At 37.6% G+C, this 15,105-nt stretch overlaps 1 protein-coding gene across 8 annotated transcripts in view; it reads left to right on the top strand.

The window, feature by feature from the left end:
- The window catches only part of GALC (galactosylceramidase), a 56,299-nt gene extending 43,671 nt beyond the window's left edge, over positions 1-12,628 (top strand). For 5 of the 8 annotated variants that reach the window (XM_046647639.1, XM_046647638.1, XM_046647636.1 and 2 more), the window contains 4 exons: positions 795-975; positions 4,942-5,105; positions 6,532-6,608; positions 11,842-12,628. In XM_046647639.1, coding sequence (XP_046503595.1) covers positions 795-975; positions 4,942-5,105; positions 6,532-6,608; positions 11,842-11,988 — 569 coding nt within the window. In that variant the 3' untranslated portion in view covers positions 11,989-12,628. Of the gene's footprint in view, positions 1-794; positions 976-4,941; positions 5,106-6,531; positions 6,609-11,841 lie in introns of those variants that run through there. The other 3 variants (XM_046647637.1, XM_046647644.1, XM_046647642.1) reach the window with 3 other exon arrangements.
- The last annotated feature ends 2,477 nt before the right edge of the window (positions 12,629-15,105 follow it).

Raw genomic sequence — 15,105 nt, 5'->3', positions numbered from 1 at the left:
TAGAACTACTTTATAGGGTTCTAATATCTCAAATGATGTGATGAATGAAATCACTTCATTCACATGAATGAAGAGCATGAAGTGTGAAATAGCTGTAAGATATTATGACTAAAATTGCTCTTCTATAGCCTTCATCATTGTAAGGCTATAATTCAATTTAATAAAACTAGGAAGAGATTGACAGATAGTTTAGGCCCCAAACTGGTTTTTGCTCCATTTTAGAAATAGAAGAAAATTTGTAATTTGTAAATTCTGTACTTGCTGTAGTAAGCCTTTCTAATGTTCTCTCAGCTGGTGACTGTGCCCAGAGATTTAGAACCCTGTTTGACAGATATTAGAAATAACAAAACTGTCCCTTATTGAGTCCTTGCTAGGAGCTGACTTATGTACACATTTTATATACATTCCTTCATTTAGTTATCTTGTCTCCTTGCTCACTTGGAAATGAGGAAACTTGACACAGGGCAGTTTAGCAATGTGCTCAGGGGACAGCCTGAGCTAGAATTGGAACCCAGGTCTGCCCTACTCTGAAACTCATGGTCTTTCCTCTTAAGCAATTGCATGGATTAAATATGTAAAGTCTGTGTGTCAAACTGATCACCTTGATATTTAATAATGATGATATAAAAATCAATAAATCTTTATTAAAGTAAACCCTAAACTTTGATTGGTTATAAGATATCATTTACTTCTTTAAAATTTTCTAAAGTTTCAAAATGTACCATAAAAGAAGAGAGAGGAGAGATTCTGTCAGTATTTGCTACTAAACAGAGAATTTATTGTGCTCTGAGCAGATTACCCCTTTTTTACTGAAGCTCCAAATTTTGCTGATCAGACTGGTGTATTTGAATACTTTACAAATATGGAAGACCCTGGAGAGCATCGCTTCACACTACGCCAAGTTCTCAATCAACGACCCATTACTTGGGCTGCTGACGCATACAACACGATCAGCGTTATAGGAGATTACAAATGGTATGTAAAATCGATGTCTTTAATGGGGATCTGGCTGAAATAACCTTGTAATGTTGTCAGGTACCTTCTGAAGCGAAGACTCTTCAATGGTCCTCCTTGTCCGAGAACCTAGTAGGGGTGTGATATTGTCGAGTATCGTGGTGGCCACAGCCAGCCGGCTGTTTCGCTGCCTTAGTGTCCTTCCCTCAGATTGGCACGATTGAATAGTGATTATTGCAGGAGCAGATTGATTTTAGTATAAAAATTGCGGACTTTTGGATCCAATTATATTATTTATTTATAAACAGACTGTGATTTGTGTTTTTGTTTTAATTTTTCTGGAAAGTTGATTTGTTGATCTGGTGTTGCCACCTGCTGGATCCATACTAGAATGACACTGTTTTATTCTGTAGATAATCTATTTGCTAAGTGACGGTAGATGGCAATAGTAAAAAGGAAATCAGCTTTTCGTTGGCTAGTGAATTCAACTCTTTTCTTTAGGCATCTGGTAAAGAGAAAAGTTGTATTTATTCTTCATTTAAAATATAAAGACCAAACCAAAACTTCCCCTTCCCCTTTAAGTCAATGAGAGAATTCCAATATACTGACTTAGTTTTATCTGTTTCAGGCGTTTCTTTTATACTTTTCCTTTTAACTAGTATGATTCCACTGTGAAACATAAAACACAAGCATTCCAGGTTTAGTGATGGTAACAGTTAATGCCAAGCCACCGAACAGCCCCATCTGTAGCTTGGACAGGGAAGAAAAGCGCCTTGAACTGTTTAGCTGTGGACCACTGCAGAAAGTCTCCATGCCTTCTGTACTGCCGTACCCTCTGTTATAAACCCCAATTCTGGTCCCAAGCTCTGAGAGAAGTCTTGAGAAAGTTTCAGTTATCCAGAGTTTCTGGGACCCTTATATAGCACATGGAGAGTTACTGGGCTGGAGTGAGAATTCTTGCCTAATTTAGGACAACTTTGGTGGCTTGCCTTTTTAAACAACAGAAATGCCATTTATCCCGTCATCTCTGTAGTAGACACTTTACTTGGATTTTCTGATCATGTCAGTGAGGTTTGTGATTTCCTCATTTATTTCTAATGGTCTTACTGTAAAACAGGTGTCTGGGTTTAAGTGTCTAAGAGATGGGCCCCATTTATTTGATCACCAGTTTGGAAGCTGGTCACCATAGGAAACCTTTAACTTTCTGTGACAGCCCTTATCCTCTATGCCCATGGATACTACAGAGGGCTCTCTCTGACCCTAAACTCTCTTATTTCTTGCTAGGACTCTAGAAAAATCAAGAGACTCTTTGATTGTAGTAGGGAGATGAGATAGAGCATCATCCAAAGATTAACCAAAACTCTTCATAACTTTGAAGATTTTGCAGTATTTAAATAGCAATACTCAATCTTTGCTATTGCAGTGGGTAAGGAGGTAGAGAAGATAAGGGCAGGGTATGTGGGGGGAGAGAGAAAGAGAGACATATTCTGAAATGAAAAGGATCAGGGAATGGCAGTTACGCATGTCAAGAAAGGGCTGTTTTCATCTTTCTTCAGCCCTACTCTTATCGTGTTATTAATGTGCAGTCACTCTCTCCTGCTACCAAATCAGATCTACACTTCCCTATGCCTGACTTCCAAGACCCTTTAAAATTTGGTCTCATCCTATTTATTATGTGTTACTTCCCAGTATTTCATCCTGTATTCAAGGGAGCCAGATGTGTTCAGAGATCCACACACGTCCCATGTTCATTTCTGTTCTCTGGCTGTGATGCCTACTTATTGTGGGGAGAGGAGGGAATGAAAACTGGGTCATACTAACACTGGTATGAGCATCCACAACCACCTTATGCCAGAGGTATCATCCTCCCTACCTTATAGATTGGGAAACTGAGGCTTCAGAGTAAGATTTGCCCGAGATCTCATACTTGCAATTTCCAGAACCAAGGCGAGAGGCCAGGTCTGTCTGGTGCTGTAGCCCATGCCATTTGGACTACACCTCCAAAGCCTCATTTTAATCATTGTCTTCTTCCTAAGAGTAGGGAAGGGAAAATAGTACAGTTTATCTAGTGCTATGTTAGTAAATCAGCTCTGGATGCGTGGACAGTGCCATCAGTTCTTAGGATTGTGTTTGCAGTAGAACTTCCTCTCTGGAACTTAGATTTAAAGTACCAGCACAGTGATTTGAATACCTTTGTATTTGGTAGACTTTACTGAAGTTACTTAAGACTTTCCATCTTGTTAGTAAGCTTTGGTTGGGATCTAGAGACAATCACAAAATTACCTTTCACCGCACACATCTGAACTCTGCATCCCTTTGATCAAATTTGCCTAATATATTGGCTGGGCTTTTTTCTCTCAGCACTCCCAAGACGTTATGGCTGTGGAAGACTAAACAACAATTTTGTTCTATTTCATTCATTATCTGTAAAATTGCCTGTAAGTTCTGATGCAAGAATCATTTATCCTGGAATGTGATGTGAGAAAAGAAAGTAGTTTGATCTTCTCTCACTCTAACTCTAAAAAGAATAAGTTTATGGTGCTGACAGTATCTGCGGCACTTCCAAACTTCTCATGGACCAGAAAAGAGGATGGCGATGTAAGGACTGACGTTGGTCCTTAGTGGTTTCACGCTGGTGATAAGCAGCAGAGAGAAAAGCTCCCTCTGCTATGGGAGGACATAAGAGAGGGACTGGGCTTCAGCTACTTAGCACTGGATTTTCCTGTAAAGTAGCCCAACTTTGGTTAGATGATTGAATGTGGACTTTCCTGATTGTTGTGTACCTGTTTCTGCTGCTTCTTGTTTGTATTTTCCTTTACATAGTAAAATTTCACTGTGCAAAATTCACTGATAAGAAACTCTGAGAAATGTAAAAGCCACATAATTCTGGATGCAGTTTTTCCCTATTTCCAAAATTTGTTTCTTGGCATTCTGAGTTTTGTTTTAGATAAATTGCTTGCTTTATTACTTGGCTGTGTGCAGGCTTTCTTTCTTTCCATTTGCATTACATTTTGAGTAGGAGGTGAATTTTTTTTCAGAGATCCTGTTGGTTTGGGGTGGTTGCATCATTGCAGGAGGTATCAAGTAGCATTTGTAAAAGGAAGCCTGGAGGAGGGCTCATTGTTAAAGCTCTGGTGGTTCCTAGTTGGCTGAATCTTTCCTCTTCTTTGATATACTCCTGTCGATCAGTGATCCCAGAACCAGGATTTTACTGCCTCTGTGTAGACAGAGATGCTCTATGGGGCAAAATGGTTCTCAAAGTGGAATTCCTGGACCAGCAGCATCAGCATCACCTGGGAATTTGTTAGACTTGCAAATTCAAGGACCCGTCCTAGACCTACTGAATCAGACACTGTGGGGTGCAGCAGACTGAATCTGTCACACCCTCCAGGCAATTTCAGGGCTAATCACATTGAAAACCCATGCTCTGGAGTCAACATAGAGTTGACTGTGTTTTTGCAGAGAAATAATTTCAGATCTTTCTTCTGGAGTTTTTAAGTCTTGTTAGAGTTGAATGTAAAAATTAGCCCCAAAGTAGCTTATGTTCTCCCAGAGGCTCCTAATACCCTTCACTGATTTTCTTTGCTGATGGAAATTTAATAAACCTTTTTGATTAGAATTGTATGGAAACTTACGTTTTATGTATTCCTAGAAAAGAATGGCTTCTTTTAATATTATATTCTTAGGATGAGAAGTTGTTTTATTATAGAGAGACAAGAAATATGTTCTTAAGACTTTTAAAAACAGTAAATGTTATTTTCCAGTAATTCATTAAAAGAGGCAATGAAATGACTTGACTTTAGTCACGTAAAATTTAAAACTGTCGTCAATGATTCTTGAAGCCTATCCCTGCTGCAAGGAGAGACTTGGCCAATCACATACTCACCTCAATTAGAAGTTAGGAAGCATGTGGCTGTGAAATGACACATTTGCACTACATTTGGAATGGCATAATTAAAAACACTAACCAGCAGTTTCACTCTGCAGGTCCAATGTGACTATAAAGTGTGATGTTTACATAGAGACCCCTCAGACGGGAGGTGTGTTCATTGCAGGAAGAGTAAATAAAGGTGGTATCTTGATTAGGAGTGCCAGAGGGGTTTTCTTCTGGATTTTTGCAAATGGAACCTACAGAGTTACAGGTGATCTAGGTAAGTGACTTCTTCTATAGCACATGACTTACTATGTAATGTGTTACTGTGAGCATCTGCTTGTTACTTATGGGGTCAATGAAAGAGCTTTACCTCAAGGCGCTTGGACATCTAATTGGGAAGAGATTCAACACATGTAAGCAAATGCCAACCGATTCAAAATTGTAGAGTTAATTAATTAGTACAGAGAGAGGCAGCTCAGTAAAACAGAAAACTGTGCCAAGCCTTTTAGGGTACTGTGGGGTTGAGCTAGGCTGTCAGGGTAGGATTTGCAGGAACTGGGGTGAGGTGGGTGTAGTAGGGAAAGAATGCTCAGGAAACCCCATAAGAAAAACAAGACTATAAGACTGTTGCTAGTGTGATTATGGAAATATAAAGAGAGGGATTGATTTGCATAAAATGGAGAAATTCTATTTCTTAATTTAGTTAATAACTTGAAAACAGCTTGACTTTTCTCATTCATCTTAACAGCCCTTGTCTTACATAGAATAGTATTGTACCCGGAATAGGTGTTCAGAAGATGTTCAAGTTGAATTCCATCCAGTTCACTTTGGTTTTGGCACACATCGCTCTGTTGAAACTAGACCTTATTGGTGGTGACTTTTCTTGATTCTCGGTCTCTTGACTCTCCTCCTACATTAATAAAAATCTCCTCTCCTACAGTTGCCTCTCTTTGCCTCTACCTAAGGTGAAGAGGGCTCCATAAATAAAATGAAAGTTAAAGAGAGAGTGGGTCGTAAGGACATTAGAGTAACAATTGCATAATCACAGCATGACCGATCTAGAAGGTACCTCACTGACTTTCCAATTCAAAACAGAGAGTCAGAGGTTAGTGGATTTGCCCACGGTCTCAAAATGAGTTAGTGGCAGAACTGGAACTAGGAATTTTAAATCTGTATCTTCAGTCCCCACTGCTCTGTGTCTTAAATTGCCCACTCAACATCTCATCCTGAGTTTCTCTCAGGCATTCAAATATAATACATTCAAAGCTGAACGCATTGTTTTCTCTAATTCTCAGTGAATGCTGTTACCATGTAATAATTGCACTAGCTGGAAATCTCGTGGTAGCCTTTGATTACTCCTTCTTATCCTCTATATTCATTCCAATCAGGTATAAATATATGCTTGAATGATAGATGCTAACGCATTATGTCTTATGATTGGCTTTTAAGTTTATTTCACTGGTTCTCCTATGAGCTTACACATAGCATATGGCTCAGAGCAGGATCTCAATACATGCTTGTTGAATGCATGCCTGAATGAAGGATGTTTTGTTTCAAATCAGTTGTAGATCTGGAAATGTAGATCTTTAATAAGGCTGACTTTACTACATACAAAACCACCTGAGAACCCCCACTGAGTTATGTGATTCTGTGATTTAGATTTTAAAAAAATATCAATTCTGGTAATCTTTTTGTGTTAACAGCTGGGTGGATGATATATGCTTTAGGACAAGCTGACATTAGAGCAAAAAAATGGTATACACTCACTTTAACTATTAAGGTAAGTATGCTTAAATCTTCTTTTCTTGTGCCTTTCTAGCATTTTCTGTTATCAAATGAGAGGAGATAAGTGTGATAAATAATGGAAATAGACAGAGAGTCTCCATGATACCAGCAAACCACCAGTCTCTAGGATGATAGCGTGTGTCTGGGTAAACCCACATGAGAACCATCAGCAGTTGACTTTATCACCCTACTATTTTTTAAAATTTTGTTTTGTTTTTTAAATTAAGGAGTAATTAGTAGATAAAGTCAATAATTGAACTATTTTTTCAAGTTTTTTGAACTAAGTTATAATTGGAGCTTATAGGTACAAGCAAAATCACATACATTTATTTTTGATGGTTGAGAATACTTCAGTTTTCAACTCTGAGCACAATCTTTTAGAAGTTAGTTTCCATGAATATTTTGTCAGAGAGGATACCAGATTAATCATAGTAATGCGGACATCTAAAAATATTTGTCAGACTCACTGGTTGATTGTGAGTTATTGATCGACATGCTTCCAAGGGAGATTGTGTAGAGAAATTCTTCTGTATAATATGCTGCCCTCTGCCAAGATGGTCCTGTCATAATTTTGTTTGGATTACAATAGAGATTAAAAATGGAATTTAAATAGCTTTTTGAACTTGTTCTCTTCTCTTACCCAACCACCAAAAATGACAGTACTAATTTTCAGGCAGTAACAATGTATATTGAATATCTGGTTTGGGTGTAGCATAGTTAGTATATTGAATATCTGGTTTGGGTGTAGCATAGTTTATTTAACTAGACCACACTTGATGGGCATAATAACTGCTTTGTTCCCAGTTCTTCCCTTTTACAGTGAACTGAGTCAGTGAGGGCTGGCTTTACTTGCAGGTGGAGGGGAAGGATCTTTTACGTGCCTGTTGGGGTACATGTGTGCTGTTACTTGTATAGGTAGATATTTAGAAGTGAAATCGTATTTTGAATTTTAACAGATTCTGCCCTATTGCTAGCCAAACTGTACTTCAATTTTACAGCAGTTATAAATAATATATATATATAACATAATATAATTTGACATTATCGATTTTTAAAGTTTTTTTTTTCAAACTGATAGACATGATTTGTATTTCCTTGATAGTTAGGAAAGTTTCACATCTTATTATGTTTATTGGCTATTTCCATTTTCTCTTCTCTGAAATTTCCCATTCCCATTCTTTCCTTATTTTCCTATTGTATTGTCTTATTCTGATGGATTTTTATGAATTTATTATATATTTTGGTTAGTAACCCGTTGTCTGTTACATATGTCGCAAATATTTTCTTCTGTTCTGTTGTGTGTATTTTTATTTTGCTTGTGGTATTTTCATGAATAGAAATTTTAACTTGTGGTACTGTCAAATATTTCACTTTTTTTTTCATGGCTTTATGTTTTAAGTTTTATTTAAAAAGACCTTCCCCTTTCTCAAGGTTAGGAATTTTTTCCCCCCAAAAGTGAACAATGTTTAGGATTTTTTTTAATGTTTAAGTCTTTAATCCATCTGGAATTTATTTGTTAATTGTAGGGAGAAGAGCCCAATATAATTTTTTTTAAATGAATGGATAGCCACCATCATTTATTACATAGATTTTTCATTGATTTAAAGGCCGTGTTTTTGATGTAACAAATCATCACATGTGCATAGTCTTGTTTTTGAACTTTCCTCTGTTCTTTATATTGCTTTGTGTATTACTATCCAATGTCACACTTTAAATTTCATAACTTTCTAAAATCTTTGACTGTAGGGTTAGCACCTGTACTTCCTTCAGAGTTCTTTCGTGACTACCTTACATAACGTAGTACTGCGCATCACACTCCGTCCCTCTCTCCTTTTTTTCTCCAAAGCTCTTATTTCCTCCTGGCATCATACATCTTCTGTGGATCGTTCATGTGTTTGTCCTGCTCCCTTCACTAGAACATAGCTCCTTTACTCAGGCCTCTGTCCGTGTTATTCACTGTTGGCTCCAGCACCTAGAAAGTGCCTGCTACACCCCCTGTTGGGGCAAGGGCCCAGTGACCCCTGGTTGAATGAGTGAGTGGATGTCAGTGGGCAAGTTCCTCATTATTTCTTCTTCAAAATTATTGTTGCTATTCTAGTATATTTACTCTTCTATTTGAATTTTTAAAACATCTTTTCAACTCCATGAAAAATGCTGCCAGTATTACACTAAGTTTGTACATCAGTTTAGGCAAAAATAACATTTTTTTTAGAATACTGTGTTTCTCCATGAAAGAACATGGGAACAAGCACGTATTGCCTCTCACCATTTATCAAGATCTCCCACTATGTCCTTCACTTTTATTTTTGTAGTTCTCGCACATTTCATCTTAGGCTTATTTTTAGTAATTTTATGAATTTTTTGAAACTGTGAATGGGATTTAAAGGATACATTTTTTCGGGTACTTTGCGTACATGGTTAGAAAAATCAAAAGGGCTTATTGGCAACAGCCACCTCCTGCCTCCCCTCCTTGTTCCTTCCTCCTGACCCCATTCTTGTTCTGTCCCTCTGATCAGCCACCTATACTGGTTTAGCTGTTTCTTCTGCTGTCTGTTTAGCACAGTGCGATTTGTTACTTTCAGAAATTAGCTCTGGTCTTGCTTCTGGGATGGGTGGGGCTTTTGCTGACTTGCTCTCACTCCGCTCCCAGCGTCATGTTTCTTGTTCCATCAGCTCTGGGCATTCTGCTGCTCCATCGCATCTCAAGTCTATGCACGTCCTCTGAGAGTCTTTCTCCAACTCTCCAGTCTAAAGTATCTCTCAGGCACGCATCACCACATCACCCTGTTCTAATTCTTCAAATGCCACTTATTGCTTAGCTCTTATTTGTTGTGTGTGTGTGTGTGTGTGTGTGTCCTTCTGCTAGAATGTGAGCTCCATAAGAGCAGGGACCTTGTCTTTCTTGTTCAGCCTAAATTCCAAGTGCATTAAGCAGCATTTGACATATGAATATTTGCTGCATAAATGAAACAAAACAACTTCTTCTGTGATGTCCATTTTCCAAATTACGGCGAATGTGAGGATTTTTCTCATCTTAACGTTGGCCGTTTTTGAATTCTCAGCACACATCAGGCGCTGTACCCACAGTACATGGTTGCATGGTGGTTAGAAGGGTAGACTTTGAAGTCTACTATGTTCAATTTGCAAGTATTTTATGTTGCTGAGCTTCTATTTTCTCATCTGTAATATCATGCAGACACACTCTTTTTAGAAAGATTGAATGAGATCGTAGATATGAAAGTTTGGTACAGTATCCAGTATGCGGTAAGCACTTAACGAATCACGTTGATATTCTTAGGAGCAGGCACGTTTGGAACCAGAGAGACCAGCGCTCATATTTCCTTGCTGACACATACTGAGACTTCCAGCAAGTTATTCACCTCTTGGAGCTTCTGTTTTCTTATCTGTATAAGGGGGTTGCTTTTGTAAGGTTGTTTTAGGGTTACATGTTTTTCATTCTTTCATTCGACACATTTTTATTAAGCATCTATTATGTGCCCTTTTCTAAGTGCTAGCAATACAGCAGGGAACAAGGCAGACAAGGTTTCTGCTCTCTGAAAGCCCATATTCTTCTAGTACAGGGATTGGCAAACTTTTTCTGTCAAAAGCCAGTTAGTAAGTATTTTCAGCTTTGTGAGCCACATGTCTGTGCTGCAACTACTCAGCTCTCCTCTTGTAGTGACAAAGCAGCCATGGAAATAGGCAAATGGATGGATGTGGCTGTGTTCCAGTAAAACTTTATGTATAGAAATAGATGGCTGGCCCGTGGGCCATAGTTGGCTGATTCCTGTTCTAAGACAGTAAACTTGTAAATAAAGAAAGAAATACAATTATGAAAAAAAAAAGGGGGGATAATGAGGTAAAGTAACTCCCCTGCCTGGACTTTCTAGACAGAGACGTCAGGGAAGACCTCTAGGAGTTGCTGTTGTTTGAGCTGAGACCTGAATGATGGGAAGAGCAGTCTGAGCAGAGGGCACCTGTGGTGACTGGTCTCGTGTGAGGAGCATCCAGGAGGCCGGGTTGACTGACTCCTAGGAGGGAGGAGCAGGGGGAGGAGGAGATAAACTACTGTTAACAGGTTTTGTGCTTAGGGTGACTTGTGTCTGTGAGTCCCTTGGCTCACAGACAGTGTTAATATTCACCGTGCTCTAAGTGGGAGAAGATGTTCAGTAAGCGCTTGTAGAGCTGAAGATAGCTGTGCAGGGTGTAGTAAGAGGAATGTGTGTGGCGCTGCATGTGGAGTTGGACAGCTTGGGTTCGAGTCCTAGCTCTCTGGTCAGTATGGGACTTTGAGTTTCAATCTTGTGAAGTCTCAGTATCTCCATCCAGAAAATACAAGAACAAAATTAAAGCCCATGGCATTATAATTCTATGACTTAAGAAAAGATTTTGTTTTGATTCTTGGCCTAGTGATCTGGGTCGCTAGCTCTTCACCCTTTGAAATTAGCCAGTTTTAAGTGTTTAGCTGCCATTGGTGTACTGTGAATATACACTTGTAAGTGTGCTGTCATAATGATGATCAGAGCGAACACTTATGGTTCACCATGTGCCAGGCACCCAGCTAAGTAGGAGTGGCGGCCCTTTGTGGAAGACATTAGTTTTATCTTTGTCGGTGACCAGTAAGTCGTTTCTATGGATTCTCCCTTTCTTCCGCTCTCTACCCGACCAAATTATTAGTTTAACTGATGGTTGCTGTTTCTCTAACTTAAGGGTGGGCTCGTCACATGACTTCGAAGTGATATTCTATACACGGGGACAAAGCAATGGCTGAGCTAGGGTTCCTTAACAAAGACCTTAATTAATGAGGCAGACGTGGGCCCTTTGGCTTCAGCCGTCATGTCTGAGGAGCTGGTGGCCGTTAGCCACAACACATGTATATGCAACTACTTATAAATAACAAATGTTTTTTATTTTAGTGTGCCTTTGTCTAGAATTTTATAAGGATGTTATAAAATGTTTTATATTTCTGTTGGTTTTACAACATTTTGGTGGCTACAAGGAAATATGGAGGTATGTGCCTTGGAAACTTTTTACGTAAGTAGATAAGAATTTCCTCTGAGAAAATTTTTCCTGTGTTTCAAACTTTTGCTCAAACTGTTTTGCTGTGGTAAGTCTTAAGGGAGAAGAATATTGGCTCCACTAAGTAGGTGGGCCATACATTATTAAGAAACAGACTTGGAAGAATCATTTTCATATGTCTTCAAGGTGTGCATTTCTCTGTCCTCCAGGGCCATTTCTCCTCTGGCATGTTGAATGGCAAGCCTCTCTGGACAAATGTCCCTGTGAATTTCCCGAAGAATGGCTGGGCTGCGATTGGAACTCACTTCTTTGAATTTGCACAATTTGACAACTTTTATGTGGAAGCCATGGGCTAATATTCACAGAGCACCATAGCACACTCTTTGGAGATTCTTTCTTTCTTTTTGGTTTTGGTTCAGAGCCAATATTTGTTTTGAGGGATAAATGTATGAGCCTTTTGGAGGCTAAAAATAATGAAGAGTAATGAAGAGTAAATGAGGAGAAAGATATATTTTTGTTTGATACTCTGGAAGACTTTTTTTAGAACTAATTCTAAGGGGAAACAGATGAATCTTACCTGAGATGTCCCCTGAAATTCAAACTGTACGTTGGTCCTATCCTTAGAAGTGGTTTTGGTGGCCAGACCTCAAGCCTTGGTGTTAATGCTCAGGTAGCTCTTTTCATCGTATTTGCAAGTGATCATGTGGATGGCAATAACTTGATCATCACTGAGATGTACTGATCAATGCTGATGTGTGTTCGAGTGAGTTGATGTCCTCGTCTCAGGATAATGCTTGCGTAATAGGAAGCTGAAGACACTGGAAGTGCTGCTTTTTGACAACCACTTCAACATGTTATCCTTAAACTCTAAAACATATTTTTTCTTTTCTTTTTTAAGATGATGCTTTTGAATATAGATAGCATGATTTGAAAAATGCCTTATTAATAAACTACCTCTAAAACGATTTCTGCAATAATAAATATTAGCAGGTTTAATTGGGCTGTCTGCATGTTTAAATTCTTTCAGATCCCAGTTTTAGTCTTGAAACCCTTATAACTCTCTGAGAATGTTTTCCCAGGTGCTGGAAGGAGGAAGAAAATCACACAGAGCTAATGCTGTAAATGGGTCTAAAGATAAAATTGTAGCAATTTTCTTGTGTCTCATTTCATTGTGCCTTTCATGGTCTGTCTTCTCATGTGGTACTGGTAGCAGACTAAAATAGCTAGTGAATTATTTTCTCTCCTTGTGCATGGAAGAAGGGGAACACTTAGCCTTTTGCTAGTTTGTAGAATTGGGTCATCCTCTAATATTTGTGTGGTTAGATGTGTTTATTTCATTAAATACAAATATGTTTATATTTAAGTATGGGTGAACATATTTCTCACGCAGTATAATTTATATCTAATTATTAGTGTACCTCCTAGAAACAACTCAATTATTCACCTGGATAAAGTAAATTCTGGAATTCTTTATAATGAAAGTTTAAAACTTCATTGAACTAATTCTACAATTTTAGAGTTTATAATGGTCTAACATAGAGTAAATGGACATGAAGTTTTCTATTACTATTAAAGGCAAGAAGCTAAATATTAGAATAAATCAGATTACAGAGAAAATTTTTAAATTAAAACCAAGTCTAAGTGATTTCCAGTTCAGGTCTCTACATATTTTTTAAAATTAACTTTATTGAGGCATAATTTACATACCATAAAATGTTCCCATTTTAGGTGTACAGTTCAATGAGTCTTGATGAATGGCTATATCCGTGTAGTCAACACCCCAACCAAGTTATCGAGCATTTCCATCACCCGAGGAAGTTCTCTTGTATGCCTGTGCAGTCATTTCCTCTCACCCTACCCCCTGTCTCAGCCAACCATTGACTTGATTTCTATCACTATTGATTAGTTTTCTTTGATCCAAAACATTATAAAAGTGGGATCATACACTGTGTACTCTTTTGTGAATAGTTTCTTTCGTTCAGCATAAGGCTTTTGAGATTTGTCCATGTTGCTCTGTGTATCAGTGGTTTGCTCCTTATTTCAAAGAGTATTCCATCGTATGGATGTACCACAATTTGTCTCCCCCAGTTTTTAGTATTACAAATAAAGCTGTTATGAAAATTTGTGTACAAGTCTTTGTGTGGACATACATTTTCATTTCTTCTGGGTAAATACTAAGAAGTGAAATTACTGGATCTTTTGGGAAGTGTGTCTTTAGTTTTATGAGAAACTGCCAAACTATTTTCCAAAATGATTGTATGATTTTTCATACTCATCAGGAATGTTTGAGAGTTTCAGTTGCTCCACATTCTTGTCAATGCTTCATATTGTTATTATTTCTAATTTTAACCCTTTCTTGTGAGTGTATAGTAGGGGCATTAGATGTTAACAATCTTTTCATGAGCTTATTTATTTATGTATTTTCTTTTGTGAAATATCTGTTCAAATCTTTTGCTTTTTAAAAAATTGGGTTGTCTCTCTTATTATTGAGTTGTCAGAGCTCTTTATTCCAGATACAAGTTTTTTAAAAAATCAGATATGTTTTGCAAATTATTTTTTCAAGTCTGTATCTTTTGAAGAGTACCAAAATTTACTTTAGAAGTCGAGTTTATCATTTTTTCCTTTTATGGTAGGTGTTTTTTTGTGTCCTAAGAAATCATTGTCTACCTCAAGTTCACAGAGATTTTCTCCTTTGTTTTCTTCTAGAGGGGTTATATTTTTAGCTTTTACATTTAAATCTGTGATCTATGTTGCATTCCTTTTTGTATATGACAACGAGAGGTGAGGGTTGAGGTTCAATCTTTTTTCCTATATGGATATTCAGTTTTTCCAGCATAATTTGTTGAAAAGACCATTCTTTGTCAAAAATCAATTGACTTTAAGTGTGTACATCCAGAAATAAACTCTCTATTCTGTTCTATTGATCTATATGTCTATCCTTAGGCAAATACCACACGTTTTCATTACTGAAGCTTTATAGTAAATTTTGAACTCAGTATAAATCCTCCAACTTTGTTCTTCAAAATTGTTCTGGCTAGTCTAAGTCATTTACATTTCCATATAAATTTTAAACTCACCCTCTATATTTCTGCAAAGACCTTTCTGGAATTTTGATTGGGGTTACATTGAAATTACAGATCAATTTGGGGAGAATGGCTATCTTAATAATGTTGACCCTTCAGTCCAGGAGCATGTTACATCTCCATGTTTTTAGGCTTTCCAGAATTTCTTTCAGTGATTTACATAGATTTCAGTGTACAGCTTTTGCACATATTTTATTAAATCTATCCTTAAATATTTTGCCTTTTGATGCTATTGTAAATGGTGTTTTTTTCTAATTTCATTTTTCAATTATTTGTTGCACATACATTGGAATACAGTTGCTTTTCTTATGTTGACCTGCAATCCTACTGCATTGCTAAATTCACTCATTAGTTCTACTGGCTTTTTTTGGGTAAATTCTTTAGGATTTT

Source organism: Equus quagga, chromosome 20, assembly GCF_021613505.1.
Source record: "Equus quagga isolate Etosha38 chromosome 20, UCLA_HA_Equagga_1.0, whole genome shotgun sequence".
In the NCBI taxonomy this organism is placed as follows: domain Eukaryota; kingdom Metazoa; phylum Chordata; class Mammalia; order Perissodactyla; family Equidae; genus Equus; species Equus quagga.
The sequence above is the reverse complement of the archived record's forward strand: the minus strand, read 5'-3'. Positions and strand labels throughout refer to the sequence as shown.